This window comes from Colletotrichum spaethianum, assembly GCF_022836535.1.
Source record: "Colletotrichum spaethianum MAFF 239500 DNA, contig07, whole genome shotgun sequence".
NCBI lineage: Eukaryota > Fungi > Ascomycota > Sordariomycetes > Glomerellales > Glomerellaceae > Colletotrichum > Colletotrichum spaethianum.
The window spans coordinates 1,387,941-1,413,042 of NW_026054777.1; the positions used below are offsets into that span (position 1 = coordinate 1,387,941).

At 50.8% G+C, this 25,102-nt stretch overlaps 8 protein-coding genes across 8 annotated transcripts; 5 read left to right on the forward strand and 3 right to left on the reverse strand.

Annotated features, from left to right (window-relative positions):
* Positions 1–3,609: 3,609 nt before the first annotated feature.
* On the forward strand, positions 3,610–4,528 carry ColSpa_03816 (uncharacterized protein; the record flags this gene model as incomplete). The annotated part of the gene is made up of 2 exons (XM_049270028.1): positions 3,610–3,979; positions 4,044–4,528. 2 exons carry the CDS (start codon positions 3,610–3,612, stop codon positions 4,526–4,528), a joined length of 855 nt encoding a protein of 284 aa, XP_049125985.1.
* Positions 4,529–4,563: 35 nt separating this feature from the next.
* On the forward strand, positions 4,564–4,830 carry ColSpa_03817 (uncharacterized protein; the record flags this gene model as incomplete). The annotated part of the gene is made up of 1 exon (XM_049270029.1): positions 4,564–4,830. The coding sequence occupies one exon, from the start codon at positions 4,564–4,566 to the stop codon at positions 4,828–4,830; it is 267 nt and encodes an 88-aa protein (XP_049125986.1).
* A 418-nt stretch (positions 4,831–5,248) lies between these two features.
* Positions 5,249–6,569, reverse strand: ColSpa_03818 (uncharacterized protein; the record flags this gene model as incomplete). Its single annotated transcript, XM_049270030.1, has 4 exons — positions 5,249–5,898; positions 5,947–6,136; positions 6,206–6,460; positions 6,513–6,569. The coding sequence occupies 4 exons, from the start codon at positions 6,567–6,569 to the stop codon at positions 5,249–5,251; spliced, it is 1,152 nt and encodes a 383-aa protein (XP_049125987.1).
* A 3,232-nt stretch (positions 6,570–9,801) lies between these two features.
* On the reverse strand, positions 9,802–11,469 carry ColSpa_03819 (MFS transporter asaE; the record flags this gene model as incomplete). The annotated part of the gene is made up of 3 exons (XM_049270031.1): positions 9,802–10,231; positions 10,294–10,868; positions 10,918–11,469. 3 exons carry the CDS (start codon positions 11,467–11,469, stop codon positions 9,802–9,804), a joined length of 1,557 nt encoding a protein of 518 aa, XP_049125988.1.
* A 1,778-nt stretch (positions 11,470–13,247) lies between these two features.
* On the reverse strand, positions 13,248–13,928 carry ColSpa_03820 (altered inheritance of mitochondria protein 24, mitochondrial; the record flags this gene model as incomplete). The annotated part of the gene is made up of 1 exon (XM_049270032.1): positions 13,248–13,928. One exon carries the CDS (start codon positions 13,926–13,928, stop codon positions 13,248–13,250), a length of 681 nt encoding a protein of 226 aa, XP_049125989.1.
* Positions 13,929–15,414: 1,486 nt separating this feature from the next.
* ColSpa_03821 (kinesin-like protein KIF22) lies at positions 15,415–17,244 on the forward strand (the record flags this gene model as incomplete). The annotated part of the gene is made up of 1 exon (XM_049270033.1): positions 15,415–17,244. One exon carries the CDS (start codon positions 15,415–15,417, stop codon positions 17,242–17,244), a length of 1,830 nt encoding a protein of 609 aa, XP_049125990.1.
* Positions 17,245–19,576: 2,332 nt separating this feature from the next.
* ColSpa_03822 (efflux pump mlcE) lies at positions 19,577–21,731 on the forward strand (the record flags this gene model as incomplete). Its single annotated transcript, XM_049270034.1, has 7 exons — positions 19,577–19,804; positions 19,863–19,991; positions 20,045–20,242; positions 20,426–20,487; positions 20,519–21,057; positions 21,135–21,295; positions 21,351–21,731. The coding sequence occupies 7 exons, from the start codon at positions 19,577–19,579 to the stop codon at positions 21,729–21,731; spliced, it is 1,698 nt and encodes a 565-aa protein (XP_049125991.1).
* A 1,943-nt stretch (positions 21,732–23,674) lies between these two features.
* On the forward strand, positions 23,675–23,932 carry ColSpa_03823 (uncharacterized protein; the record flags this gene model as incomplete). Its single annotated transcript, XM_049270035.1, has 1 exon — positions 23,675–23,932. The coding sequence occupies one exon, from the start codon at positions 23,675–23,677 to the stop codon at positions 23,930–23,932; it is 258 nt and encodes an 85-aa protein (XP_049125992.1).
* Positions 23,933–25,102: the final 1,170 nt, after the last annotated feature.

A 25,102-nucleotide genomic window follows, 5' to 3' on the forward strand; every position in this document is an offset into this window, starting at 1 on the left:
GGGCGCAGACTGGATACTCGGCCCTCGGTTATCCATTGAGGGGATCAAAGTATATTCATGCCGAACTGACTCAGGGACGTACGAGATCATATATCTCGTGTACGAAAGCCAAGTCTGTAGTTAGAAGATAATCACGGAAATACATCTTTGGCTGACCCCTACATTTTACCCCGCGTACGATCGTACATCTGGGGTTCTCTGAAGAAGAGAGAATTCATTCAACATTGTGTCTTAATAGCAATGATACTTTTCGCCAATGGCCTGCAACGTTCAAGTCTGCCAACCTGCCAAATGCAGAAAAGAAGAGAACAGTTCACAAGAAGCATTTGAGTTAATCCTTAACTTCACCACCTAAAACCAAAACACCCTGACCTACTTATTCGCTGAATTATAGTTTGATGAGGTTTAGCAGCTCATTTGCAGGCCGGTAACTACCTTCGTAGCAGTAACCAGACCTCCATTCCGGTTTCTGTGAGCTTGTCAGAAGTGTCTCCACACACGAAAGGATGACCATTTCCTACTCATCACCATAAAAGGCTGGTTCGTTATGCCTACGACCTTTATTGCTTGTCTCACCGGTAGATAATTCTTTGGGTTCAAGTTGGGAGAAAGCACCGATGCAACTCGACTGATACATTCCTGACATTTTTTGATCGATGTGTCTTATGTGTGCAAGGTTGAGCTTGAAGTAACTATGTGAGATTTGAGCTAAGCCACATTGTTCTAATTAGTATCCATAGCCGGGCGGTGGTCAGAAAAATTCGGCCGACAACTTGCCCACTACTAATAACCTTGATTGATTCATTGAAATCAGGTTGTATGACATGAGATAAGTCTCGATGAATGGGATTCGTCCGCTAGACTATGGTTTGAACATCTTGCGGATCAAAGGCACTCCCGTCATGGTGTTGTCGTATCGAAGATCCCGCGGTAAAGCCTCCACCAAGGCACTGTGCCGAAAATCTTCAGATAGTTATATACGACAGAACTGCTGCGAATAATGTTGTCCATCAGACGCCCCCCAAAGGACCGTGGTGGCCATGTAATTGGAATGGATACGAGTTATCAGGCCATACACCAAGTCTACTGCTCGTATGCCTTGAGTCTTCTCCATTGCCTGGCTCATGACAGATGCAATCTTGGTCGAGCCAGATATTTACAACTCTTGGTGACTTGAATTTACTGATAAATCCGTTCGAAGATTGCATCCGGAATTCCGATGCTTCAAGCATGCCTTCTGAACTGACCAGGTAATAGCCGGAACATAAATATACTCATGACTTTACAAACTCCATGTGTGTGAATTGGCCACATAATTAGCGCAAGAGAACGGATTGAAATCGCTTCTTCAAAGCCAGATAAAATGTGATCTTTCAGACTCCGACTCTCCGCCCAGAGAAATGTTTCCTCAGCATTTATCGAAGTACGAACAATCCGATTGCTAAACAACCAGGAGCAGCGTTGACTGCGCCCCTGTAATAAGTAGGACACCATGCAGCTGGATCACAAGGCTCTATCCGTAATTTCACGCAACTAAGAGACATATTTTGTCCTGCGTATTGTGGACTGCTCGCAAGGTTAATATGGCTGTTGCCAGAATACGAAAGTCCGTAGGTGTCGTCCAGCCGTGGTTCAGCCAAGTGAGATGAGCAGGGTAGTGTTACGCGTCAAAAATTAAGTGCCGGCTGATCTGGGTACTACATGACGATGTGGCTTAGGCTCGGGAACGTAGTGATCCCACTTCCCATCGGCCCTGGGATCCCTGTGTTGAATGATTTCCAGGGCGGTGCAACCAACTAGACACGCTCATGAAAATCCCCGAAGATGCTTAATTAGGAGTCTAAGATCTACTGGAGAGTTGCCAACTTCTTTGCACAGTCGACCGATTATTGTCCTGCGGTCTAATGAGGAAGTCAGTTATGATCGTCGCATTAAGCATCAGCACAGGAGTGCCATTCGCCCTTCTGGAATGCAAAACGGAGCCCAAACAAGCAATTGAGTGAAAAATGACGAGAAGATGTTGGAACATGCTCTCAATAAGCGTGTATACTGCGTGAGGCGATCAATGACCGGTGATAAGCACCTGGTTTGCATGGAAATGATTTGTAAAACAAACGCGCAATCAGGGATTGCGATCGTGTGTTCCAGACCTTATAGTGGGAATTAACCTGTCTAAGCTGGGGTAGGAGGGATTGCTCTAATCTCTACCAATTAGCTGTTCAGACACGTTTTTGGATGCAGAGGACCAAAATCGCGTGGGAAGCTGACGATTAGGGGCCACCTCATTCAGCGTCAGAGCAATGGAATGCTCTCAGCTAGCCGTACACGATTTGTGGTGTTGTTGTGAGACTAGTGGCCAGCCGCAACTACTCAACATTGAAATGCGCCGCCGTCTCAGTTATTGCACACCCGAGTAACAGAGGACCCATTGAATTGACATACTTAGACAGCTGACAGTGATCATCCCTGAGGCTTAAGGTGGACAGGAAAACCTTGGCCCAGGTGCCTTTGGTGAGAAAATATCACGACGCGCGTAGGCATAGAATAGAAACCTCTGGAGGCAGGGCATTGCTTTCACGGATTTGTTGATTGGACAACTTTGGCCTAACCCCGCAAGCTAGAAGCTATTTGGCTTGGCAAAATATCCCGAAGCGCAAACGCCACTCCTTCCTTCAGAGACTATTTTTACAGCATCCGTCAAACAATGTGTTGAAGATGATTGGACAATGAACATGAGAAACGCGCCTGGGCGGCGGGCTGATCCAAGCGCGGGTGGAATTGACACCGGCATGTGGGAGCGTCCCCGGAGGAAAAGGAGGCTTATACAACGGTGCCGACTCCACCTTGAACGGAAGAGCTTGCGTGTAAGTCCACGACTGAATGCTCGGTTTGGCCCACGGCGCAGTCCGGTCGGCATGGTGCTGGGATATGAGAGGAGAAAATTACTGTATGTGGAGCCTGCATCCGGGACTGATTTGTTATGCTTGAGCCGTCAGTGGCTACGGACCCTCAAAGACATGTCAAACCCCTGCCAAGGTGCTGGATCTAGAAGGACTTGGCAATGGTCTTTGTGCCAGAGAGAGTAAGGGGCAAAAGGGGGAGCATCGTCGTCGTCCTCCCGATTCACTGTGTCCCACCTACCGGTGAGAGTACTGAGGCCCTGGTCTCCACAGAGGAAGGACGTTGACGTTGAATGTTTTGGTAGCTAGGGTGTTTGCTTTACGCTGCCTCTGACGCTTTGAGAGCCCACGCAATCGAAAGCCTCCCGGAGCCACCATCCACGTCTTCCAAGTCAATGAGGCTTGTCATGATGGCGATGATGAGCTGGTCCCCACACTTCGAGTCTAGCGACATACTTGTGTTGAAGTGCTTACGCGGTTCGTAGGGGATGTCGTCCCTGATGAGAACCCGTATATGACTCCATCAAGTATAATATCTGGAGATCGAAGCCACCAAAGATGAGGTAGAAGCTCTTCACCAACATCACATTCACTCTTCAGCAACACATCTTTCACCTTCACTTCCACAACACTATATCCTTCACTTCGAAAAACAGTGTCGATTCATTCTTTGTGGCCTCCACTCATAACTCTCATAACCACCGCCAAAATGCGTTTCTCCTCCGTCGCCACCGGCTTAGCCCTCCTCTCCAGCGCTGTGGCCCACCCAGGCCATGATCTTACCGAAGAGATTGCTGAGCGCCGCGCTTTCTTGAGCACTGTCAAGCGCGCCAACCTCGGACACTGTGCAGACAAGCTCGCGGCCCGCGGTGTCACGGCCCGCAACATTGCCCGTCGCGCTGCTCAGGTTGAGCAGGCCCGCCAGAAGCGCAACATCAAGAAGCGTGATGCCACTTCCGTCCTTGCTGCTAGCCACAACCAGACCGATCTTGGCTACACCCTGAACACCGACGCCGCCACCCTGTTTTCTGGCAACAACTCTTGCGTCCTAACCCCTGAAGTCACCCAGGGACCTTACTGTAAGCCACCATAGCCTTCTGATAAGCAATCATCCATCTTTCGTGGACTGACAACCGTCTATAGACGTCTCTGGCGAGTTGGTCCGCCGTAACATCATCGAGGAGCAGGAGGGTGTCGATATCGTTCTTGACTACCAGGTCATTGACGTTGAGACCTGCGAGCCCGTTCCCAATGTCTACCTCGAGATGTGGCACTGCAACTCTACCGGCGTATACAGCGGCATTGTCGCTAATGGCAACGGTGACTCCTCTGACGAGTCCAACATTGACAACACTTTCCTCCGCGGCATCCAGTCCACTGACGAGGATGGTGTCGCCCAATTCGAGTCCATCTTCCCTGGTCATTACACTTCCCGCGCTACCCATATCCACCTGTTGGTCCACACCAACGCCACGCTCTACTCCAACAACACCCTCGGCAACGAGATTAGCGCCAGCCACGTCGGCCAGACCTTCTTCGACCAGGACCTCATCTCTGCTGTCGAGGCCTTTGCCCCTACAACACCAACACCCAGGAGCTTACCACCAACGCCGATGACGGCATCTTGAGCGAAGAGGCCGCTACCGAAGGAGTTGATCCCGTCATGGAGTACACCCTGCTCGGCGACAGCATCACGGACGGTCTCTTCGCTTGGATGGCCTTTGGCATCAACACTACCCTGTCCAACTCTGTCACCCCCGCTGCCTTCCACTACGCCGAGGGTGGTGTTGCCAACGCCAACTCCGGTGCTGGCGGTGCCGGCGGCTCTCCCCCTAATGGCACTGCTCCCGGTGGCTCTGCTCCCGACGCCGCTTCGTCCAGCGCTGCCGCCTCCAGTGCTGCCTCCACCGATGCCGCCTCGTCTTGTTAAGCGCCTCGTTGCCTTCCTGTCCAAATTGTGATCGACCGATCACCAAGCATACCTAAGCCCTGCACTGTAGTTAGACATTGAGATTTTTTATATCGTATCGCTTTCTTGTTCTCACTTAGATGTTCTTATCACATAATCCAAATCAATTTCTTTGATGGTATACAGCTTTTCATAGAGCAGACTCCAATGCATTTGTCTGAAACGTATGCACTCATCTGCACGTGATCGTGACTCATGATCTGCTGAAGACTCCTTCGTCCATCAGCACACATCGCTTGTTGAATACCACGCTAACACAACCAAAGAGGTGTAATAACTCTGTTTTATTTGGATTCTAGGGATATTCTTATCGGCTTACTGTACAGAGGTTGTCGACTACTCTGGTTAAATCCACAGAATCTAGCATGCTCTGGCAAGCTTACGCAGTCGGAGTTGGTAAGCAAGAGCAAGCCGAGCTCACCCTCGAGATGACATTGGTCGCGCACGCCTCTGTGGCATACCCAGGGACAACTGCAATATCTGCGACAAATGTCTTGGTGAACTCACCGCAGAACTTATGGCTCTCCTCAAGCCGGCCCGGAACGCTGGAGGCTCTCAGAGCACGCAGGCAGTTGTCCGCGCTGCAGCTCTTGGGCTTGCACGCCTCTTTCTTTGTCATTTTGACCAAATAGCCACCTCGCTCAATTGTGTTGACGAAAATGAAGCCCGACTTGAAATAAGCGTATGAAGACCACGAGCCAGAAAACTGGATTGCACCGCCTCCAGGAAGAGAGTCGTCCTCAGGGTAAATGTCGAAGTATGCAATCTCGCAAACTGAATTACCCGTGGGATCTTCGGGCACTGATGAGATGTCCCAAACACGAACGCCGGCACCGTAGTTGGATTGAAAGAGCAGATCTCCGACAACGTATTGGTTGTGGTCAATACCCTTGACGCTGCCCTTGAAGATTCCGGTTTGGCGAGGGTTTTCCAAGGACCGAATGTCCCAGATGTAAGTTACTGGGTACCCGTCGGCAGCAGGACCCGCCAAGTCATCCTCATCGTACTCGTCGTCCATGAATAGCCATTCTATCATAAAGTCAGCTTAGCTCTTTACACTGCTTCGAGCAGTTTTACCTTGCCAGTTCAAGTCATTGACCCAGCCTTGATGGGTAAATGTGGCGCCTTCATAACTTGTGCGAGAAATTATCTTGGAGTTCTTCTTGTCAGAAACATCGTAGATAGTCAACGTGTCTTCGTTGTAGCCGTAGCAAATGTCGCGACCGTTATACTTGGCATCGGGTCCCCGGTAAATGAGACATTGCGCCTGAAAGAACACCTCTGTTAGACAGCTCCCACAGAGAATGTGGCAAGAAGTCTTGTTCTGAAGACTTACATCGTGGACATATCCATCCTGGCCATCGCAACCCAGGAAGACAGGGTTGCTGGGGTCCTCGAGACTGAAGAAGTGTAGACCGCCCATACAGCCTTCATTGCGGGGCTGGACGCCAACGGCTACGGCATACTTGGCCTCCTCGTTGACGACAACATTGTGGCTGCGGCCCAGCGGAAGGGACTCGCTGAAGTGGCCGGTAAGGTCATTCTCATTTGTAAAGAGAACTGGTGCTTCGGCAGGTTTGATATTTAGCAGCTTTTATCTTAGTTAGCGAGTTATAATGCCTAAGACAAAGAAGATAACTGACCTTCTTCATATCAAAAATCTGGATGCCGTGGCCCTCAAGCTCAGATCCAATCAACATGTAGTGATGATAAGGCCGAATTTCATGCCAGTAAGCTCTGTCGCCCACAGGTGAATAGGTCGGCCTGGAGAACGGTTAGCGAAAATCGAAAGCATCGTCGTCGACGATCTGCAGCACGTGGGTTTTCTCACAAGAATCCAAGGTTCAGCATTTTCCCCTCAGGCAAGACCTCGATGAAAGCACATCCATCGAACATGCCGCTAACTGTATTTACAGGTTACCATGAATTCCTGCTATTGATAGATGGAGAAGTGGATTACCGATAAATTCGCGACCGGAAACAGGATCAGTCCAGCCCCAAGAAGAGCTCCCGCTCTTTCCACGATAATCGGTGTTTGGGGAACCTAGTGTGGCGTGGTTGATGAAATCATAGAGATCCATCTGTCACAGAAGACCATATTAACATCATGGAAGGTGTGCATCTTAAGCACCCAGGAACACTCACGTTCTTGCACCTGAATTTGTGCAGAGGGCTGTCTGGGATCGCCTCGGCATATCCGTCGATGCACTCGGTATAGCCGAGTCTGGGCCATTGAGACGAGTTCATAAGGCCGACAGCTTCTTCGGCCTCCCAGTGTGTCTTGAACAAGAATTAGCTTTGGAAATTTATTAGCCTAAGATGAACACCTACAATTTTCATAGACATGAGTCTGTCGTGAATCACACCCGAGTCATAAAGCTCTAATATCACACATCAGTACGCTAGTCCGCACCATCAAAACAATTCACGGTTCTCACCGGCCGCACGAGCCTCATCCTTCGGCAGCTCCCTAGCTTGGACACTGGTGGCAGCCAAAGCGACGGCGCCAATCACCAATTTGAAATGCATGTTGACCAAACCAGATGAAAGAAGACCAGAGGATGTGTTCGTGAGATGGACTGAGGCTCCTCTGAGCCTCAATACTCTGGACCACGTGAAGCTGCGTTGAATCGAAACTGGGTTAATCAAACCGGGTCAAAGTGAATGCGCGACGTAGCCAACGTCTTTAAATGCCTTCCTATTTCCTCGTGTGACATCATGCTGGGGAATGCGAGGTCTCCATGGGTTCCCAAAAAGGCAGGAAACGAATCTCTTGGTAGACAGCAGTATCTACCAAATTTCGGGAGTAGAGCTGTTGAGACCCTTGATGACCCATTGTCTGAGCTCCCGACTGCTCATCAGGAACCATTTTGCCTCAGTCAGAATCCCTACCCCGCGTTCGGACAATTCAATGGGTTCGGGTCCAGTATGGATTCGGAAGGAGGTAAGAGATTTGGTCCAGTGAGCCAAGACAGCCAAGCTTTGTCCAGATAAGCACAAGTTCTGTCCGCTGGAAACCGAATGCTACGCTCCGGTTAATTGAGTAGCAAACGTTCCATTCAAAGCCAATACCAAGACAACCTGCAGATGATCGGTTCTTTTGCGGCTCGGCGCTGCGCTAGCAAAGACTTGGCACCACGTTCATAGGCGCGGAGGTTGTTAACGGCCTCGTGTCTTGACAAGGATACAGGAACTAGAAATTGTCAAAGAATGCAAAATCGCTATCAGTAAAATGAAGAGACGTAAAATTTTTCCCAGAGGCAAAAAAAGGAGACAAATGAGGAGTTCCCAGATCCCCTTTCCCACCGCGATAGGGCTTGCTTTGTGCCACCAGAACTGATGATGTGGGTGCACGATGATTTCTAGCATAAAGTAGAAATTTAAATGTTACAGAGTGACTGAGTTTACATACAGTAAATTAGATTGTTCTCGTTCAATTGAAATTAATCCATGCTTGCACGAGGGTAGGCAATAAGACACAAGTGCCCAGGCTTGATGGCAAGTTATAGACAGCCGTTTCTGGACATTTTAGACAGTTAGTTTCTTGGCCAGATAGGGAGTTTGGCAATTCACACATCTGATTGTGACACAGTCGCCCCAAAAGGTACCTATAATGCCGGGCGCCAAACGTTATAATATATTTGGTGTTCAAGGGCTTCTGCAAAGTCAGCCACCGACGGATTTAGGCAGCCTTTCAACTTTTTCCCACTCAGCAGGCCCATCAACTTGGATATCTCTGTTTACCCTTCTATTTAAGGTGTTATTGGATCCATGTAGGACTTTTTCGCAAGTAACTTAATGGCAAAAATCGACAGGACCTGCTGTATTGTCCGAGACAGAAACCCCATTTGCAACGATATCTGATGAAAACGAGCCAATCACTGCGACTGAGGCTTTCTCCCCTCAAGCTACAGAACGTAACTGCAAGGAAACTCACAGATTTTGCTGCAGTGGACTTGCGAACCTTGAAACGTTGATCTCGTGGCTACTTCACAGACTGTTGTTGATCCGAACACTACAAGGGACGAGTCAGATAGGAACATGGCCCAGATTCTTGCAGATTATTGGGGTATGTCTTTGCCGCGCACCTTCACTATCACCAATATATTCAGATAGTCAAAATTGTCGAGGGGCCCCATTAGTGCTTTCTGGAAGATCTTGCTTCGTATTCACGACTTCGTGATCACCTATTCGGGCAAGGCCCAGCCAGAACTTGTTTCTTTCTCAGGTCTTTGAACATGGAACAATTAGAGACTCGAGATGTTTTGGTGTTACTTCAACTAAGTTGATATTTATTGTACTGTTGATACCCAAACGGTGCTTGAGCGCCAGATACGCTTCACATTGCTTGCGCATAGTTGTTGCTCTTGGTCTGATGGACGAGATAGAGCCTGTTGACAAAAAGTGGTACACTAGAAGCAACCCCCACCGACAAGTGCCAAGCAGATAGGAGCACACCCGGTTGGTCACCATGAGCGCCTCGCACTCTTGGCTCGCGGAGATCCGGACGTGAGCGAGGGGAACCCCGTTGGGTGTCACACAATCACGCAAGATGATAAAGACTACTGCATACCCGTCAGATTGACTGACTTTGTATCAGTTGTTGGTGGCCTATGCCTACTATCTATATCTAAATGCTTTGGACATCAACCATCCACGTTGGCGGCCGCTATTGGTTGCTGCCCACTACCGATGATGCACCTTTGATAGCGCGTACAGTCCTTGAATCATGCATTTGTAGATGCAGCCCAGCCAGCAAGAGTGCCGGCCGGTATCATGAATGGCGATTGCCCAATCTTCCTCGCCGGGAGCTGTGGGCCCGGTTGTATGGGGAATACTTCCGCGGACCCGGAGCAGGCGCCACAGCCAAACGTCGCTCCCCTCTCTCTATATAAACTTTCGTTTCACAGCCCAGCTAATTTCTTTCACCCATCACACCACCTTCTTCAAAACTAAACCAACCTGCACGGTTCTCGCTGCGAAGAATACAATGACCGACGCAAGCATCGTGAACCCGCAGAACAGCTGCAGGCCCAGGTAGCTCCCGCCCTGCGACGCGACAATGGCGCCGGCTATGGGGCTACCAGTCAACGCGCCGAATGACTGTACGGCGAACGCAGTTCCCGTGCGGACGCCAATCTGCCTGATGTCGGAGATCTGGGCGATGCAAGCCGGCCCCAGTGAGATGAAGCCGCCAGAGGAGAAGCCGAAAATGATGAGGAAGACGATGATGGCCGCGTTGCCCTTGCCGGGGATCCAAAGGCCGAGACAAAAGATGGCGCTGATGAAGGTAATGCAGATCATGACATTATACCGGCCGACCTTGTCAGCAAGGATACCAGGGACGATGCGGCCGAGGATGCTATAACTCGTTAGCACTACTGGCCGATGAGTTGTGATGGCACCGAGGGTTCATGCGCTTACCTGACGGCGTTCATGATGGGAAGCAGGTAAATGACCAGGTTCTCATCCATACCCTGAGCCTGCGCCTGCAAGATGACAAAATTGAAAGGCAGGAACATGCCCCAAAAGAACAGAAACAGGGCGCACACAGTGATTGCCATTCGTGGCTCCCGCAGGCTGTCGACATACTCCTTGAACACAAATGGACGGGGTCGCGGCGGTAACCGTGACTTGACCGTCAGGCACGCAATGCCCAACAAGAACAGGAACAAGAAGGCGACGGCGCGCATAGCCCACGGGAAGCCGACTTGGGAAATCATCTTGCTCATCATGATGGGCAGAACCACACCACCAACCGACGAGCCGGACACCATGACGCCAAATGCGGCGGCGCGTCGCTTGAAGAACCAAGAAGTCACCGATGCCATCGCGGCGTTGAAGCAAGCGCTCGAGCCAACGGACGAGACGATGCTCTGGGCCAGGATGAATTGGTAGTACTGGGTCGACAGGCTCGTCATCATGAGGCCAAACACGTACACGACGGTGCCGCCGTAGAGGAGGTACTTGGGGCCATACGTGTCGTATAGTCGACCGAACTGTGGGCGGTCAGCCAACGGACAGATTTCGGGATGCACTACAACTCACCACAACCCCCATGAAGGTCATGGTCCACACCTGCAGACTGGTGATCCACGCGACCGACGACGATGGATACTGGCTCAGCGGACCCTGCAAATAATACGCCTGAAAGACGCCGACGCAGTTGATGAGCCCAAACGTGCAGAACAGCGCGCACCAGCCCCCGAAGACGACAAGCCATGCCTGAGCGCCGCCGTCGGGGAAGTCGGCCGGGTTCATGCCCGGCGGGGCGGCGGGAGTGGGTGGCGCCTCTTCCCCGGCCGTTGCAGCGACGTTGCCGCCATGGCTCTTGGCATCTATGGAATTTTGCGCGGCCGCCAAGCCGCCCTTTTCAAGATCGGCTTCGACAACGTTGGACGGGTCCGGGTAGACGTTGGCGTCGGTCTCGCGCTGCTGGGAGGGAATGCGGTCTAGGGACTGACGGGCAGACGAGGAGGACTCGTACGGTATCCGATCCGCCTTTTCAGGGTCTGCCGTCGTCGTCGTCGCCGCGTGCGATCTGTCCATGATGGTCGACGAGGCGGACGACGTTGAGCGGGCGTCGTTGGAGCGTGGCATTTCCGCTGGTGCTGGCCTGCCGTTTTCCTCGCCGTTTGGTTCTTTTTCTCGTTGTCCTCCTGTCGTCGTCTTCTTTTCTCCCGTTCTCTAATCAGAGCCCCTTCCAGCGAAGGCAATCTCTCCAAATACCCACTTAGCTGGTTGATATTTATCTGTTTATCTTTTAGGTGAAAAATTCTGGACGAAGATCCCTTGCAGAGAACGTAGGTGGAACGAATTGGTTGAATCGTTTTCGTCGTCCAGATTGATATTGAACAGCTGCAATTTCTTGCTTCTCGTCGGCTAGTGTTTGGACTGGACTATCGAGTGGCAGCTAGTCTTCTTCTTATTCCCTGTTGGCCGATGGATACAGCAACGTTCATTCTGCGGCTCAAACCCGGGAGGAATTACTAATGCCAGCCAAGGCAGAAGTTGACAGCCAACGACAAAGATACCTCGCGTTCTGTTCGCTCTCGGGGCAATAGTCTGGACAGGGTTCGGAGAAGACAAACTCCATGCTACCCCATGCTCGGTTTTAAAGGACATGCCACTCCGGATCGACCAAATACTGGAACCCATATCTTGGGGAGGGGGAGGGGTAGCCAGGGCCCCGAAGAGGTCGGGGGTCAGCAAGCGGCAGGCTACTGTTGACCGACCATCTTTACTGGAGACTCCTGAGGAATTGGGAGACTCAACCATCTTTGCGCGCGGCTCGGCTAAAGCACGGTCAGCTGGCGGGAGTGACGAACAACCTCGCTGTTAGTCCCAAGCTTGAGCAGTGTCAGTAACTTTGGTGCGCTGTCAGTTTTCTTCTCCTGCGACCAGGACGTGCGGAAGCGGATCACGGGGGCGGATACCGGAAGCTGGGTTGTCTAGCCTTTTGTTTTACTCCCAATTAGTGCAGTCGCAAGTGACTACGAGTTGCGTTGCTCGGCTCGGCTTAGCGCCCAGCAAGGCGGTATGCAAATCATCAAGCAAGTGTGTGAGTTGCTCAAGGTCTCAATCGTCTCTGCGGTGCCACTGTCTCCGGCCGAGAGACTCGAATGGCGTAATTTACAGAGTACCCCGAAGACTGAATACCCTGAGGTCCCAGGATTCCATCCTTTGGTGGGCCACGTGAGGCGTCCTGCATCGAGCAACCGAGGGCATTAGAAATCAGCGTCGATGAGCAACTCCATTAGTTAGGGGTATTGCGTGCCCGCCCCAGCAGCCGTGTTCCGATTTGACAACCGGTTGGTCCTTTGGATTCGGCTTTGAGATGAAAAGGCGAGTCCCGAAGACTCTGGAATGAGATGCCGTCCATATGCGTGGCCAATCATGCAGATCCATTGTCTCGGGAGGGTGTGCTCGGCGCTCGGTTCGGTGCTCCAACTGACGTTTACAGCACTAGCCATGCCAACACCAGCCCCCTGTGGCTTGTACTAACTGGCCAAACTCCATGCTGACCACGTGGTGGCAGAAATACTCCTTGCCAGCCAAGCTGGTTCCGACAGAGCGGAAGCTGGCTGTGGGTTGCTAGTAAGCCCGAGGACGATGTTCATCTCATTTCCGAGCCCGATTTGCGCCATCAGAACGCATCCGTAAAGCGTCTGCATACGGAGTCGCGCGGCTGAGCTGACACGTCTCGAGGCCCTCCTATAACAAGAGTCTGCCTTAGATGCCGCGTTACTGGTTAATGTTGGCGGTGGTAAGATCCATCCTTGTTGTCTATTACACAGTAGATTTACATATGACAGCCCTGTAACTGCCTGGTCGATTGTAACGACAATCCTGCTTTCCAGCGCGGGCTGATTCCGCCTCTACCTCACGAACTCCTTGAGGTCCTTTGCATCCTCAAAACTAACTTTTCCATCGCGCGTGACGTTCGCAACGTGAATGGCTGAAGGGGGCTGCTCCGTATATGCTGGCGTCGCCTCGAGCTTGGGCTTCGTGGTCAGCTCGACCGCCTGCGGAGCCACACCAGCTGGCGCATCCGCAATCTCGTTGACCTCCTCGTTGGTGAGAGAGTCGGCGACTCTGACGCCCCGGCTAGACATGAGAAGGGTAGTCGGACCTCGGAACTGAAGGAACAGTCGGTCACCCCAGATGGTGCGTCTCAGTGAGGTGCGCAGGGCGAACATCCATCTCGAGAGGTTCTTGTAGGTGCTCGTGTCGCGCATCGCCTTCACAAAGTTTGTGTCAGAGAAGAGGCCGGTGATGCTCGGGACTTGAAAACGGAGAATGTTCGACTTCAAGCGCATCGGCAGAGGCGGGTTGCGCGAGATGGAGTAGGCAACCACGTGCGACGGGTGTGCGACGAACTCCTCGCCCTCAGCGAGCGTCACTTGGTAGACCTGGCCTGGGGATGACAGGGCGGCCAATCCACGGCCGGTGAGCTGAGTGCTTCCCCAATGAGCCAGCGAGAGACCACGGCTTATACGAGGAGACACAGAAAGAGTGTGGCCTGTCCATGCCAGAAGCGCGTTGCGCTGCGACACCATGTAGTCGGTAGTACCATCCAGGTGGAGGACGGAGAATGTGGTGGTGGGCGACTTGGTCGATATCAGGGCTGTCAGAGGCGTTGATGATGAAATGCGTTGATACAAGAACGGCACGCCCAGGAAAGCTCGTACGAAAGGAGAGAGAATCGAGAGGGTGGATTGAGCCTATCCGTATCATTAGCACCGTCCCTCATGTATGTCACCGGCATCGCGCCTTACATTCTCGGTCTTGCCCGCAACTCCAACCAATGTCCCTCTTCTCGTGTAAAGCTGCTGTGACGGCGACAACGTGACAGAAAGGAGCGAGTATGGAGACCCGAGAACCTCGAACCGAGCATCTGGATTCACTTGAGTCAGCATTGACCCAACAATAATACCATGACGAGGCGAGAGAGTCCGTACCGGCGACGTCCCGCGATGTGCCTCGAGCGCCAAAAACATCCCCGCCAACCCGCGGAGCTTCAGTCGTCGGCGCAGCACTGATCTGGATGCCCCTACATTGCCAGCAGACGTAAGAAAGTGTTTGACTCCGTCGCACACCTCGGCTCGGCCGCAACAAGCGCAATTGGGCGCGCATGGCGGACATCTGGGGAGTTGATGACGTCGGTAGTTCGGATCGTGATCTCCAAGCTCCAGCACCTCAGCTTCTCAATCAGGAATTAAGAAACTGGACCGGAACCCAGGACCCGTCACGGCAAAAGCCCGGCGATTGCGTAGGCCGGGTTAATCCGGCTCCGTCCGTGAACGGTACGTATTTCTGGTCTCATCACAGCAGCACGGATCTCAGTGGCTCGCGTGCAAGGGGGAAAGGGAGCCACGATCTCGCTTAGCGCCATTAGCGCTTGTTACCCGGACGACGAACCCATGACGCGACCCCTGTTGACAAGGTCTGGGAACAATCCTTCGTCGTTCCTTGCACAACATTGCACATCGAATTGAACAACCTTAGGCCACACAGTTCAAACACGTCGAAGCCTTTCTAGGATCTCGTCGAGCCTTCAACTTATCGCGTCCGAGATTTTCATCGCGTCCGCCCGAGACCGACGAATCCTCGCCCTGTTCCGTCCGTCTCTGCTTGCCCAGGCTGCTGCCATCTCCCACCGAATCAATTCCCATACTAGCCCACGATGTCGGTTCGTGTGGTCGCGCGCATCCGCCCACTTCTTGACAAGGAGCTGGACAAGGACACCATTGTTCGCGCGGACGGTGCCGAGGAAGGCAAGCCAGCCACATTGGTCAAGATTCCGAATCCAAAGAACGAGAGCGAAGAGTTCTCCTTTGCCTTCAACAGCGTCTACGACCAAACGACGACACAGGACGAACTCTTCACGTCAGAGGGTACGGATGTGCTACGCGAGACGCGAATCAAGATTTCAATATGACTAACTTAATTGTCCCAGTCGCACCTCACATCAAGGCGCTCTTCCAAGGCCTCGATGTCACCATCTTCGCGTACGGAGTCACGGGAACGGGCAAGACACACACAATGCGGGGTGGCCTGAAACTGGCGGACCGAGGCGTGATTCCGCGACTCCTGAGCAGCGTATACCGACGCGGTAAGAAGATTGCCAAGGACACGGGTGGCAAGACGACCGTAGATGTTGCCCTATCGTACTACGAGATCTATAACGACAAGGTATTCGACCTATTTGAGCCGCCAGAGAAGCGCCAGCCTGCGGGCCTCCCTCTCCGCGAGAAGGACGGCAAGACTATGGTGGTGGGCCTATCAGAGCGCGCCTGTGAGGACCTCCAAGACTTCTCGCGTCTCTACATCGAGGCGAACAACAACCGTGTGACGGCCGCGACAAAGCTCAACGCTCACAGCAGTCGAAGCCACGCGATCATGAGGGTCAAGGTGACCCAAACGACAGGTGACCAGATTCGAGAGAGCACTGCGTCAGCCATAGACTTGGCTGGCTCTGAAGACAATCGCCGTACCGATAACGGAAAGGAGAGACTGGTCGAGTCGGCTGCCATCAACAAGAGTCTTTTTGTGCTGTCACAGTGTATCGACGCCATCTCTCGGGGAGACAAGCGGATCCCCTACCGCGAGTCCAAAATGACGCGTATCCTCAGCCTCGGTCAGAACAACGGTATCACAATCATGATCTTGAACCTGGCGCCCATTCGCAGCTACCACCTTGACACTCTGAGCAGCTTGAATGTCAGCTCCCGGGCCAAGCGCATCGAGGTTCGCGAGATCGAGAACGAAGTCGTCTTCAAGCAGGTCCCGCGTACGAACTCGGGCAATTCTACGACCACGCAGCGGCAGCCCCTGCGTCCTCTGGCAAACGCCCACAACATCCACAGTGGTGCCATTGCAGCGAAAGCAAACGAAAAGGCCGATGCCACCCGTCCGGTCAAGCTATTCAACGTTTACACCGATCGTAGCAAGCCGTCAGCTCCCGCTCGCCCGGCTGCCAACACCACTCAGCTGCGAAAGCCACTTGCCGACCGTGAATCGGCGCTCAAGCTCTCTAAGGTTGCCCGTCCCACTCAACCTGCGCAACAAAAGCTCTCGATTTCTGCCGAACAACTGGAGGCCATCGTTGAGAAAAAGGTCAGCGAGATTCTTGCGTCCAGGGAGAACAAGACGACCGAGCCGGCTCCAGCACCTGCTCACCCCGATATCAACGACGCTGTCCAGCGTCGGCTAGAGGCACTTGAACGTCGCATTGAGAGTGAAGAGCGGGAACGCGATGATACTCGGTCGGAGGGGCTTCGTTTCTTGTTGGCGGCTAGGCAGGCGAAGGAGAGTGGCAACGATGTTGTGGCACTGCAGATGTACGAGCAAGCTCTGCCATTCTTCCCAGGCCAGGCGAAGCTACTCAGCAAGATCGAGAAGCTGCGGTCGAAACTTGGAAATAAGCTCCCCGCTGAAACAGCCTGGGCCCCCGCATCATCCCGTGACAAGCATGAGAAGAAGCGCAGGAGGATCGCTGACGAAAGCGACGATGAGAACCACCATCAAGCCAATGCTGATGAAGATATGAGCTTTGTGGACGTCGCTGCGAAGACGAAGAGCCGAAAGGCCAAGCCAACGAAGGCTCACAAGATGGGTTTCTCCGATGTGACTGGGCCAGCTTCCCCTCAGACCCGGAATCTTTTGAACATTGTCAACTCCCGGGACCTCGCCCAGATCAAGGGCTTGCACGGATTTGGGTCCAAGAAGGCCCAAGACCTGGTTGATTACCTAGGCACGATGTCAGAGGAAGGTGGCGCCCAGATCGAATCATTGGCGCAACTGAAGACTATCCCTGGAATGGGTGGTCGAACGGTTGAACGTGCGTACGACGGGCTCGTCGGTGCTGTTTAGAGCGATTGATATCCTAGCATGGCGCATCAGGCTACTTACGGTGCATTGGACATGGTGTTTTCGGAGTTTAGCATACAGGCAGCCGTGGCCTCGGAAGAGGCTCTGCTTTGAGGATGTGGCATATTGTGCGAGCATCTGCTTTAATACAACACTCGAACCTGGCACTTTGTTAAATCGGCGCTCATTGTGTGACAACGCGAAATCGATTAGAGTTGGCCATCTCAACGCAGACCGTTGGCATCGATAATAGCCTAAGTTGGAACTCCCCCTGGTGAATTTTGTCGTGATACCATAATAGCCAATCTCGCCACTTCATTTGAGTCACAGTCACTACCAGCTGGCAAATCGACCAGAACAAGTTGCTGTACAGGCTGATTGCCTCATCACTGAAGTGTTGACAACGCTCATCTCGTCAGGTGCGGGATGGTACATTGGGATGCGGACTTTAAAAAGTCCGTCTAGTTGTATCGATAAGGGCTACCAGTTCCATCGTTGGCCATTTGTCGATAGACCAGCGGGCGAAGATTAAGACATTATCTTTCCTAGGAATATGCACGTTGGAGTTGAGCTGTAGCGACATTGTCGAAATTACAATATGAAGCCGTGGGCGTTGACTGATGTTAGTAGCCTGACTTCTATTCGACTCCGCCGGTTGTAGGCGGCATTGAACACGAGCATCATTGAGTTTCCAGTTTCAGACTAACAAAGTCAACAACAAACGTCCATCCCAGTCAGGTATTCGGGATCCATTCGACTAGGGCTTAAAAAGTCCCTGGTGACTACCTTACACAATGTACGCCACGTACCAGCAAGTAGGCGTAGTTAGACAAGACCCGATCCCGCCATCCCTGAATTTCGACGTAGACGAGATGTTGGATCGCCACTATTAAGAGATATTTCATTCCGGAAATCCTGATTATGCCGCTATTAGTTACTTGCTGCCGCCCTTATTGAAAGGCGCGGGATCTTTTGGGACCTACCAGTCCGAAAAGCAACAGCCCCAGCTGTGAGTATTTCGAAGTCAAGACTTCGGATGCGACGACCACTAAGCTGCAATCATGCATTCACTCCACTTCAATTTCTTCCTCGGCATCAGTGAATCTCCATTTTAAGCGGTCGGGTGCATGTTGTACTTCATTGCTTGATTACCAAATCCACCAGACTCGCATACCAAACAGTGACGGTAGTCGGTGAAAGTAAAGTTGAATTTGTTTGCTCGAAAAAACTCTCTTGTAGTATTTCACGACTATAGACGCAAAGCCTGGTTCTGAGGCCTGACTTCTTTACACTGTTTCTTATCTCGTTCAGAGACTGCGCGAGGTACCATTGGCTGCTGTTGGGCTGCTATACAAGCAATGGAATCATGTGCGGGGAGCAGCCAACCAGAAAGCGATTCGTAGAGTTTCCCACCAATCGATTGTGTTATGTTCTGGCTGGATAGCCTTCCCCCTTACTTGGTAGAATTTATTCACGAAAGTATAGTTGAGCCGGTGTTTCAATGACTCAACCAAAGACTTTTCCTCACACAAGCTGTCTCACAAACTCTTGCAACGGCTTCAGAAACCTAACGAAGTATAATCCATCCCAACTAATGTCGTCCTGCTGATTGCACCGGCTCAACGCTTTTATCAAAATCAATACTTTGGACGTGTTCTACGCTCATCGGGCCTTGTCAAAGGATTTGCGACCAGTTACAATCACAAGTACGCAAGGTCCTGGTGGTGGAATGATCCTAAGTTGAAGCTTGCCCATGGAGCAGGGATCGCTCACCCTCCTTGCCTGTGAAGTACGAGCGTCACTGATTCGTTGCTTATGCTCATTAAGATTTGTCCTAAACGCAGGTGAAGACCGCAAACTTCGATACCCATGCAGTTTACGAGTCGTGGGCGTCTATGCCTGACTTGCCTGCGCCGAGATGGGCCTCTTTCCTTTCTTTTCTTTTTGGTCAGCGTCATGTGATGTGCTTTCAGGGCTGTCTTCAAGGTTCGAACTCTCTTCAGTTGGGATTTTCCATGTCGAACTGGATTTGTTAGGCCTTGGCCTTGTGCTGGTCCTCGACCGACTCGTTACGAGACTGAGAGAATTTCAGCGGGGATGCACCTTCCACGGGCGTCCTGCATTCTGAACGATTACTGAGCCATACTCCGATGAGTCCCATCGTTGTAGAGCCATCGCACTGGAGCCAACATTCTATTAGCTGATCATCGCTATCAAGATCATGAACCAAAACTTGGACCGAGACCTCGCAATGACCGCGACAAGGAGGAGAAGCATTGTCACGATGACAGAGAAACAGATGCTGGCGATAAATCCTGAACTCATGTCTACTGACATGTTCCCATCCACGGTTACGGAGCAACGTTCTAGCACGGAGGCAACCTCAACAAGGAAGAAGCCCAGCTCGGTTACGGGAAATAACGAAGAAAACGACACGCCCCCGGATACGAGTTTGCTACCTCCAGCTCCGAACTATCTATCAGGCTTCAGTCTGTTTATTGTGATCACCAGCGTGATCTTGGTCATATGGTTGCTGTTCCTCGATGGCTCTATCATAGTTACCGTAAGCGAAGATGTCGTCCACATGTTCCAGGCCTCGTCAGTGGTTAACAGTCCTATAGGCTATACCATCAATCACGGACGAATTTCATTCAATACAAGACATTGGTTGGTATGGTAGCGCCTACCAGGTCACCAATGCAGCGCTCCAACCGCTTACAGGAAAAATATACCGCTATTTCAGCTCGAAGGTAAGATGGCGTTGACAGCCCGCGCAGTAGATTGTGAAGCTGATCTACAACAGTGGTGTTTTTTTGCCTTCTTGGTCTTGTTTGAAATTGGGTCCTTAATCTGCGGGGCAGCCCCTTCGTCCATGGTGTTGATCCTCGGCAGAGTAGTGACTGGAACAGGAAGCTCGGGTCTTTTGACCGGCGGCCTGACAATAATTGCTGGATCCGTGCCCCTAGAGAAAAGACCCGGTACGAGCATCTTTATGATTCATGTATAAAAGTTTTCTAACATCATACGTTTCCAGCCCTGATGGGACTAGTTATTGGTCGTAAGTATCATTTCCAGTACGAACGACCGAGGGGGTTTCTGTAAAGCTGACAGCCCAATCAAGTTGCCAACAGGTAACTTAGCCTTCAAAATCCACAGATTATCGAGTTCTAATAGTCATTGATAGTGGAAGCGTTTTCGGCCCTCTCCTCGGGGGAGTTATAACTCAGTTCAGTTCTTGGAGATGGGGTAAGCAATTTTGACTGATATTGACTATAAGTCGGGACCAAACTAACCAGAGGCGGGTGCCGAAAGTTTTCTACATCAACCTCCCATTGGGAGGCCTGGTACTCATCTTCGTGGCCTGGTGCAATATCCCCGACCAGGTCCCGAAACCCAATCCAATGGAGGTCATTCCAAAACTGCATATATACCTCGACTTTGTTGGTTTCTTATTGAGTGCCGCAGCCGCCGTGATGTTTCTTACGGCATTGGAGCTCGGAGGAAACCAGTATTCTTTCAGCAATCCTATCGTGATGGGAATTTTCTGCGGTTCTGCAGTAGCATTGTGCGCATTTCTGGTTTGGAATTATCGCATGGGGGACGACGGGCTGATCCCGCCATCGATGGCTGGGAAAAGGCCTGTCTGGTGCGCTGCTGCAACTATATTCACTTTTATTGGTTCCGCGATGGTTCATGTGTACTTGCTTCCGTTATACTTCCAGGCGATTCTGGGGCGGTCGCCAGCCCAGAGTGGCATTGACATTTTGCCAGGCGTCGTGTCACAACTAGCTTTTGCCTATGGCGGAGGCATACTAGGTATGAAAGTTTCGCAAAATTTATCTAGGTGGGATAGATTGACATCAAGTTTCCGCTAACATTGGTTTCCTTCACAGTCGGTAAAACTGGATATTACTTACCGTGGGCGGTAGGCGGAACAGCTGTGATGGTCATCGCAAGCGGGCTTCTCACAACACTAACAACGACAACTCCGGTTGCGCAGTGGATAGGATATCAGATTCTGGTTGGCGCCGGGCGGGGTGTAGTGTTGCAATTGGTAAGGCGCTAGACAATCCTTTCTGGCTTGATGCCGTTCCACTAACACTGCCCAGCCATCCATCGCCACCCAGGCTAATCTGCCACCAGAACAAATCTCTATGGGATTATCTTTTGTGACATTTTCGCAATTCATGGGATCTGCTGTTGCTTTGGCCATAGGCAACGTGGTATTCATCAGCGCCTTGAAACAGGATCTTCCACGATACTCACCAAATGTCAATGTAACAGCGGTGCTTGAAGCAGGAGCCACAGCGTTCCGCAAAGTTGTTTCCGAAGACGAACTTCCAGGGGTGCTCAGAGCATTCGTTTCGAGTATCGACAAGGAGTTTTACTTCGCTTTGGGGCTTGCGGTTGCATGTTTTTGCTTTTCGTGGGGCATTGGATGGAAGGACGTTCGGTCTAAAAAACCAGTACAGCCTGACTCGGGCCCGTGATTACTAGCCAGTCCGAAGGACAATGTGGAAAGTAAATTGGCGGCCAAGAGAAAGTCCTAGCTGCGGCCCAGAGCCGTAATCAACGGAGCCCTGCTGTTTGTGTCAGATGAAGAGTCATAAGTAATTACTATGGTGAAAAGGGTAGCACTCCTGGGATTAGAGTTTGCAACAGGACGACTCGGTGTCGGACCTACGTACAGCACAGAGTAAACAGTGGGCCTCTGGTTGAAATGAGGCTTGACCTACCCACATAGACATGTACAGTGCCGGGTCATTAGTCTGGCCACACCAATAAGGGCAACCAATCAACTAGCTGCGATTCCTCTTTTTGACCCACTTTTAGCCTAAGGCCATAACTATTATCACACTTCTATCTTACGCGTATACGCGTGCGCGTACAGTATTACACATCAGAATACCTTAACTGCCTATCGTTTTATTTCCTCACTATAGTATTTTAATAACGTTAATTTAGCCTTAAATTGACTTAAAATTGGAGAGTAAATTAAGAGCTTTCTACTAATACCCGTTCTGCGATCCTTATACTTTATGCTAAAGGCAAAAATAAAAGCAAAATTATACACTAATTTAGTATTAACTGTATAACTATATATTGAATAGTCTAATAATAAGAAGTAACCTCCTTAAATATATTATGCCTATAGGCTAGCTAGCTTTAATAGCTAACTTCCCGTTAAAAGCATCAATTTATTAAGATGCTCTTATGCTTCCTAAAGACCTTATGGAAAACCTTGCTTGCTGAGTCTGAACTTTATGCTTTAAAGAGTACTTTACAGCATATTCTTTGTTACTATTATTTCCGGAAATGACGCTCAGCTTAGCGCCCAGTATTAACTGCCTAGGACGCTAAAGCAAGATTATGGTATTACTGTGTATAGCAAAAGAGAGAGGAGATCCTTGTAAGGGGTATTATGAGTGATAAGTACTTTATCTATAGTTCTCCTAATAGAACTATTTAAATATAGCAATATGCCTATATGAAGTTTTACAAAAAGAACATTAACTTTATTGTTTATAGCAAAGATCTTAAAGTCATAGTCTAGGCAAGAATAACCTAAGAAGGCCTAAGCCCTTTAGTCTTTTTAGAGCGTAACGATGACGCTAAGAGGAACGGCTTCTCTTTAAAGAGCTATTATGCTGCTTTAAAAAAAGGACTTTTACTTTTTTATAAAGCTAAACAAGTCTTTTAATAAGATAATGCCCCTATTCATATATCTTACTATACTTAAGAGTAGCTTAAAGCAAAAGGTATATAAGTTATTAACTAGCTAGTATATAGCCTAGATCTTAACCCTATTAAGTACATATAAAAGGCTCTAAAGGCTAAACTTTATAAGCTATATCTTATAGTTAATAAGCTACTAAAAAGCAAAGTAAGCTATAAAGAGCTTTAAAGGCGATTATAGGAGGCGTATAATATACTTTTATCTATTTTTATTGTACGATTAATAGACTTAATATAGGATAGGATTACTCTAAAAAGCGAGAAGTCGCTGCTGCTGCCGCCAAATGCGGTGGGAAGTGCCGCTGTTTTTAGTGGCATTAGCAGTGTGGGGAAACAAGCTTTGGATGACAAAGCTGAGTACTAAGTACTTTGATGCACTTGGAGAGCGCCGCGCAACCTATTTATGAAGGTGGGCCCGCGCCGCCATTTGGCTCCTAGCGCCTCCCGCTTGCCCGTCGGTCTGTTAACTGCTCAGGGTCGGTGATCCTGCTCGTGTTTGTTTCCTCTGACCAACTACCTGGTTTTTGCCGTGCTCAGAGCCGGTTCATGCTTCGCAAGATGACCATGGCTTTTTTCGCCAGAATGACGCATGCCCGCTATAAAGCGCGGCTTCGCGTCCAGTTCTTTGTATCATCCTGCAGCGAATCGCATTCCATCCTCATCCATCAGTTTTTTGACGAACCCCCGCCTTCGAACGATGTCGAGACTCAGGCGTCTAGGTTGCCAGCCTGTGCAAGATAACGCTAGCACAGACTTTGTCAAGCGGTTCACCAACCATGAGGCGGAGGAACGACGGAAAAAGCGCGCGCCGTCGTTTACTGCCGAGGAGCACGATGCTCTCCGCAAAAAGTTGAAGACCGTCCACTACATCAGTCCGAATTATGCGGACGAGACCAAGACCAATATATCGGTCGTTCGCAGGAAATGGAAACGGTTTGACTTTAGTGTCTCATGACCAATCATCTTGTTGCTGATGTGTCAAGCAGCTACTGCGAAGAGCAACACAAGTTCGAATGCGAGAAGCAGAGAAGTGGCGAGTGCGAAGAGCTGCTGTGGGGCGACTGGCAAGCGGCATTGAAAAATGTGACCAGAGAGACGATGATGGACTTTTTCTTGCGAGTTTGCGAGTGGTCGAAGGGCAGAATCAAGTCCTGGGGCACCACGCAGGTATACATCCGTCATTTTCGGCAACTGTACACTTGCGTGGTCGAAAGTGGCGTAAACCCGATAGACTTTAAGGAGCTTTACATCGTAGGTGCCCCGTCTGCTGGAGACGGTTTTCTGCATCACTCTGCTAACGTGAGCTCTGCTAGTTTCATCACCGAGTTTTGGTTCCCCGCTTCGACTTACGTGCACCCAACATCAACGGAAAGCCGGTCGTTGCCGCGGACAGTCTTTACGCACTTTTGGTTTTCAACATTGCCTATGATTTTGGTGTTTTCCGGTCGGAAGGGCATCGAATCCAGCTAGCTGGTTGCTATCAATTGCTTTGCTACACTGGCGCACGACCTGCAGAGCTGGTCTCTTCCGAAAGAAATAACCCTCAAGAAGATACGAAGTATGCCGAACGCGATGAGGCCGCGCAGGACGACAGGCCTTCTTCTCTTGACAAACTGTTGCTACAGGAAACTGTTGGGAGAGGGCGTCCCAAAGCCTTGTGCTACGAGGACATACAGATGATGATTGTTCGCCATCCAGTAACCGGACGGGCTTTGCCGGCCATGGCGATTAAATTCATTCATCATAAGGGAGCCGATAACAAGCCCAAGCCGTGAGTAATCGCGGTGTGCCGCATCTTCTACTGGCGCCGCATCCCATCACCCGGATTTCCCTTCCTTTTACTTCAGTTCGCTTCTAAACAAATGCTCCTGGGCTAATTATGTTAAGAACTGTATTTTACTTCACGCCTGCAAAAAAGCTAATATTTTGTGCTGTGAGCACTATCATCGCCCTAGCACTTCGCGACCGGGCTTTCGAAGCGGCGGGCCTGACAGATGCGGCGGCAGTTCTTGGGGTGAAGGTCCCGGACCGGGTTGAGTCTATAGCTCTGAGATGGAAGGAATCGATGCTGAAAACCCCGCTGTTTCGAACGTTTGACGGCATCAATCTATCGACGGACGAGGCC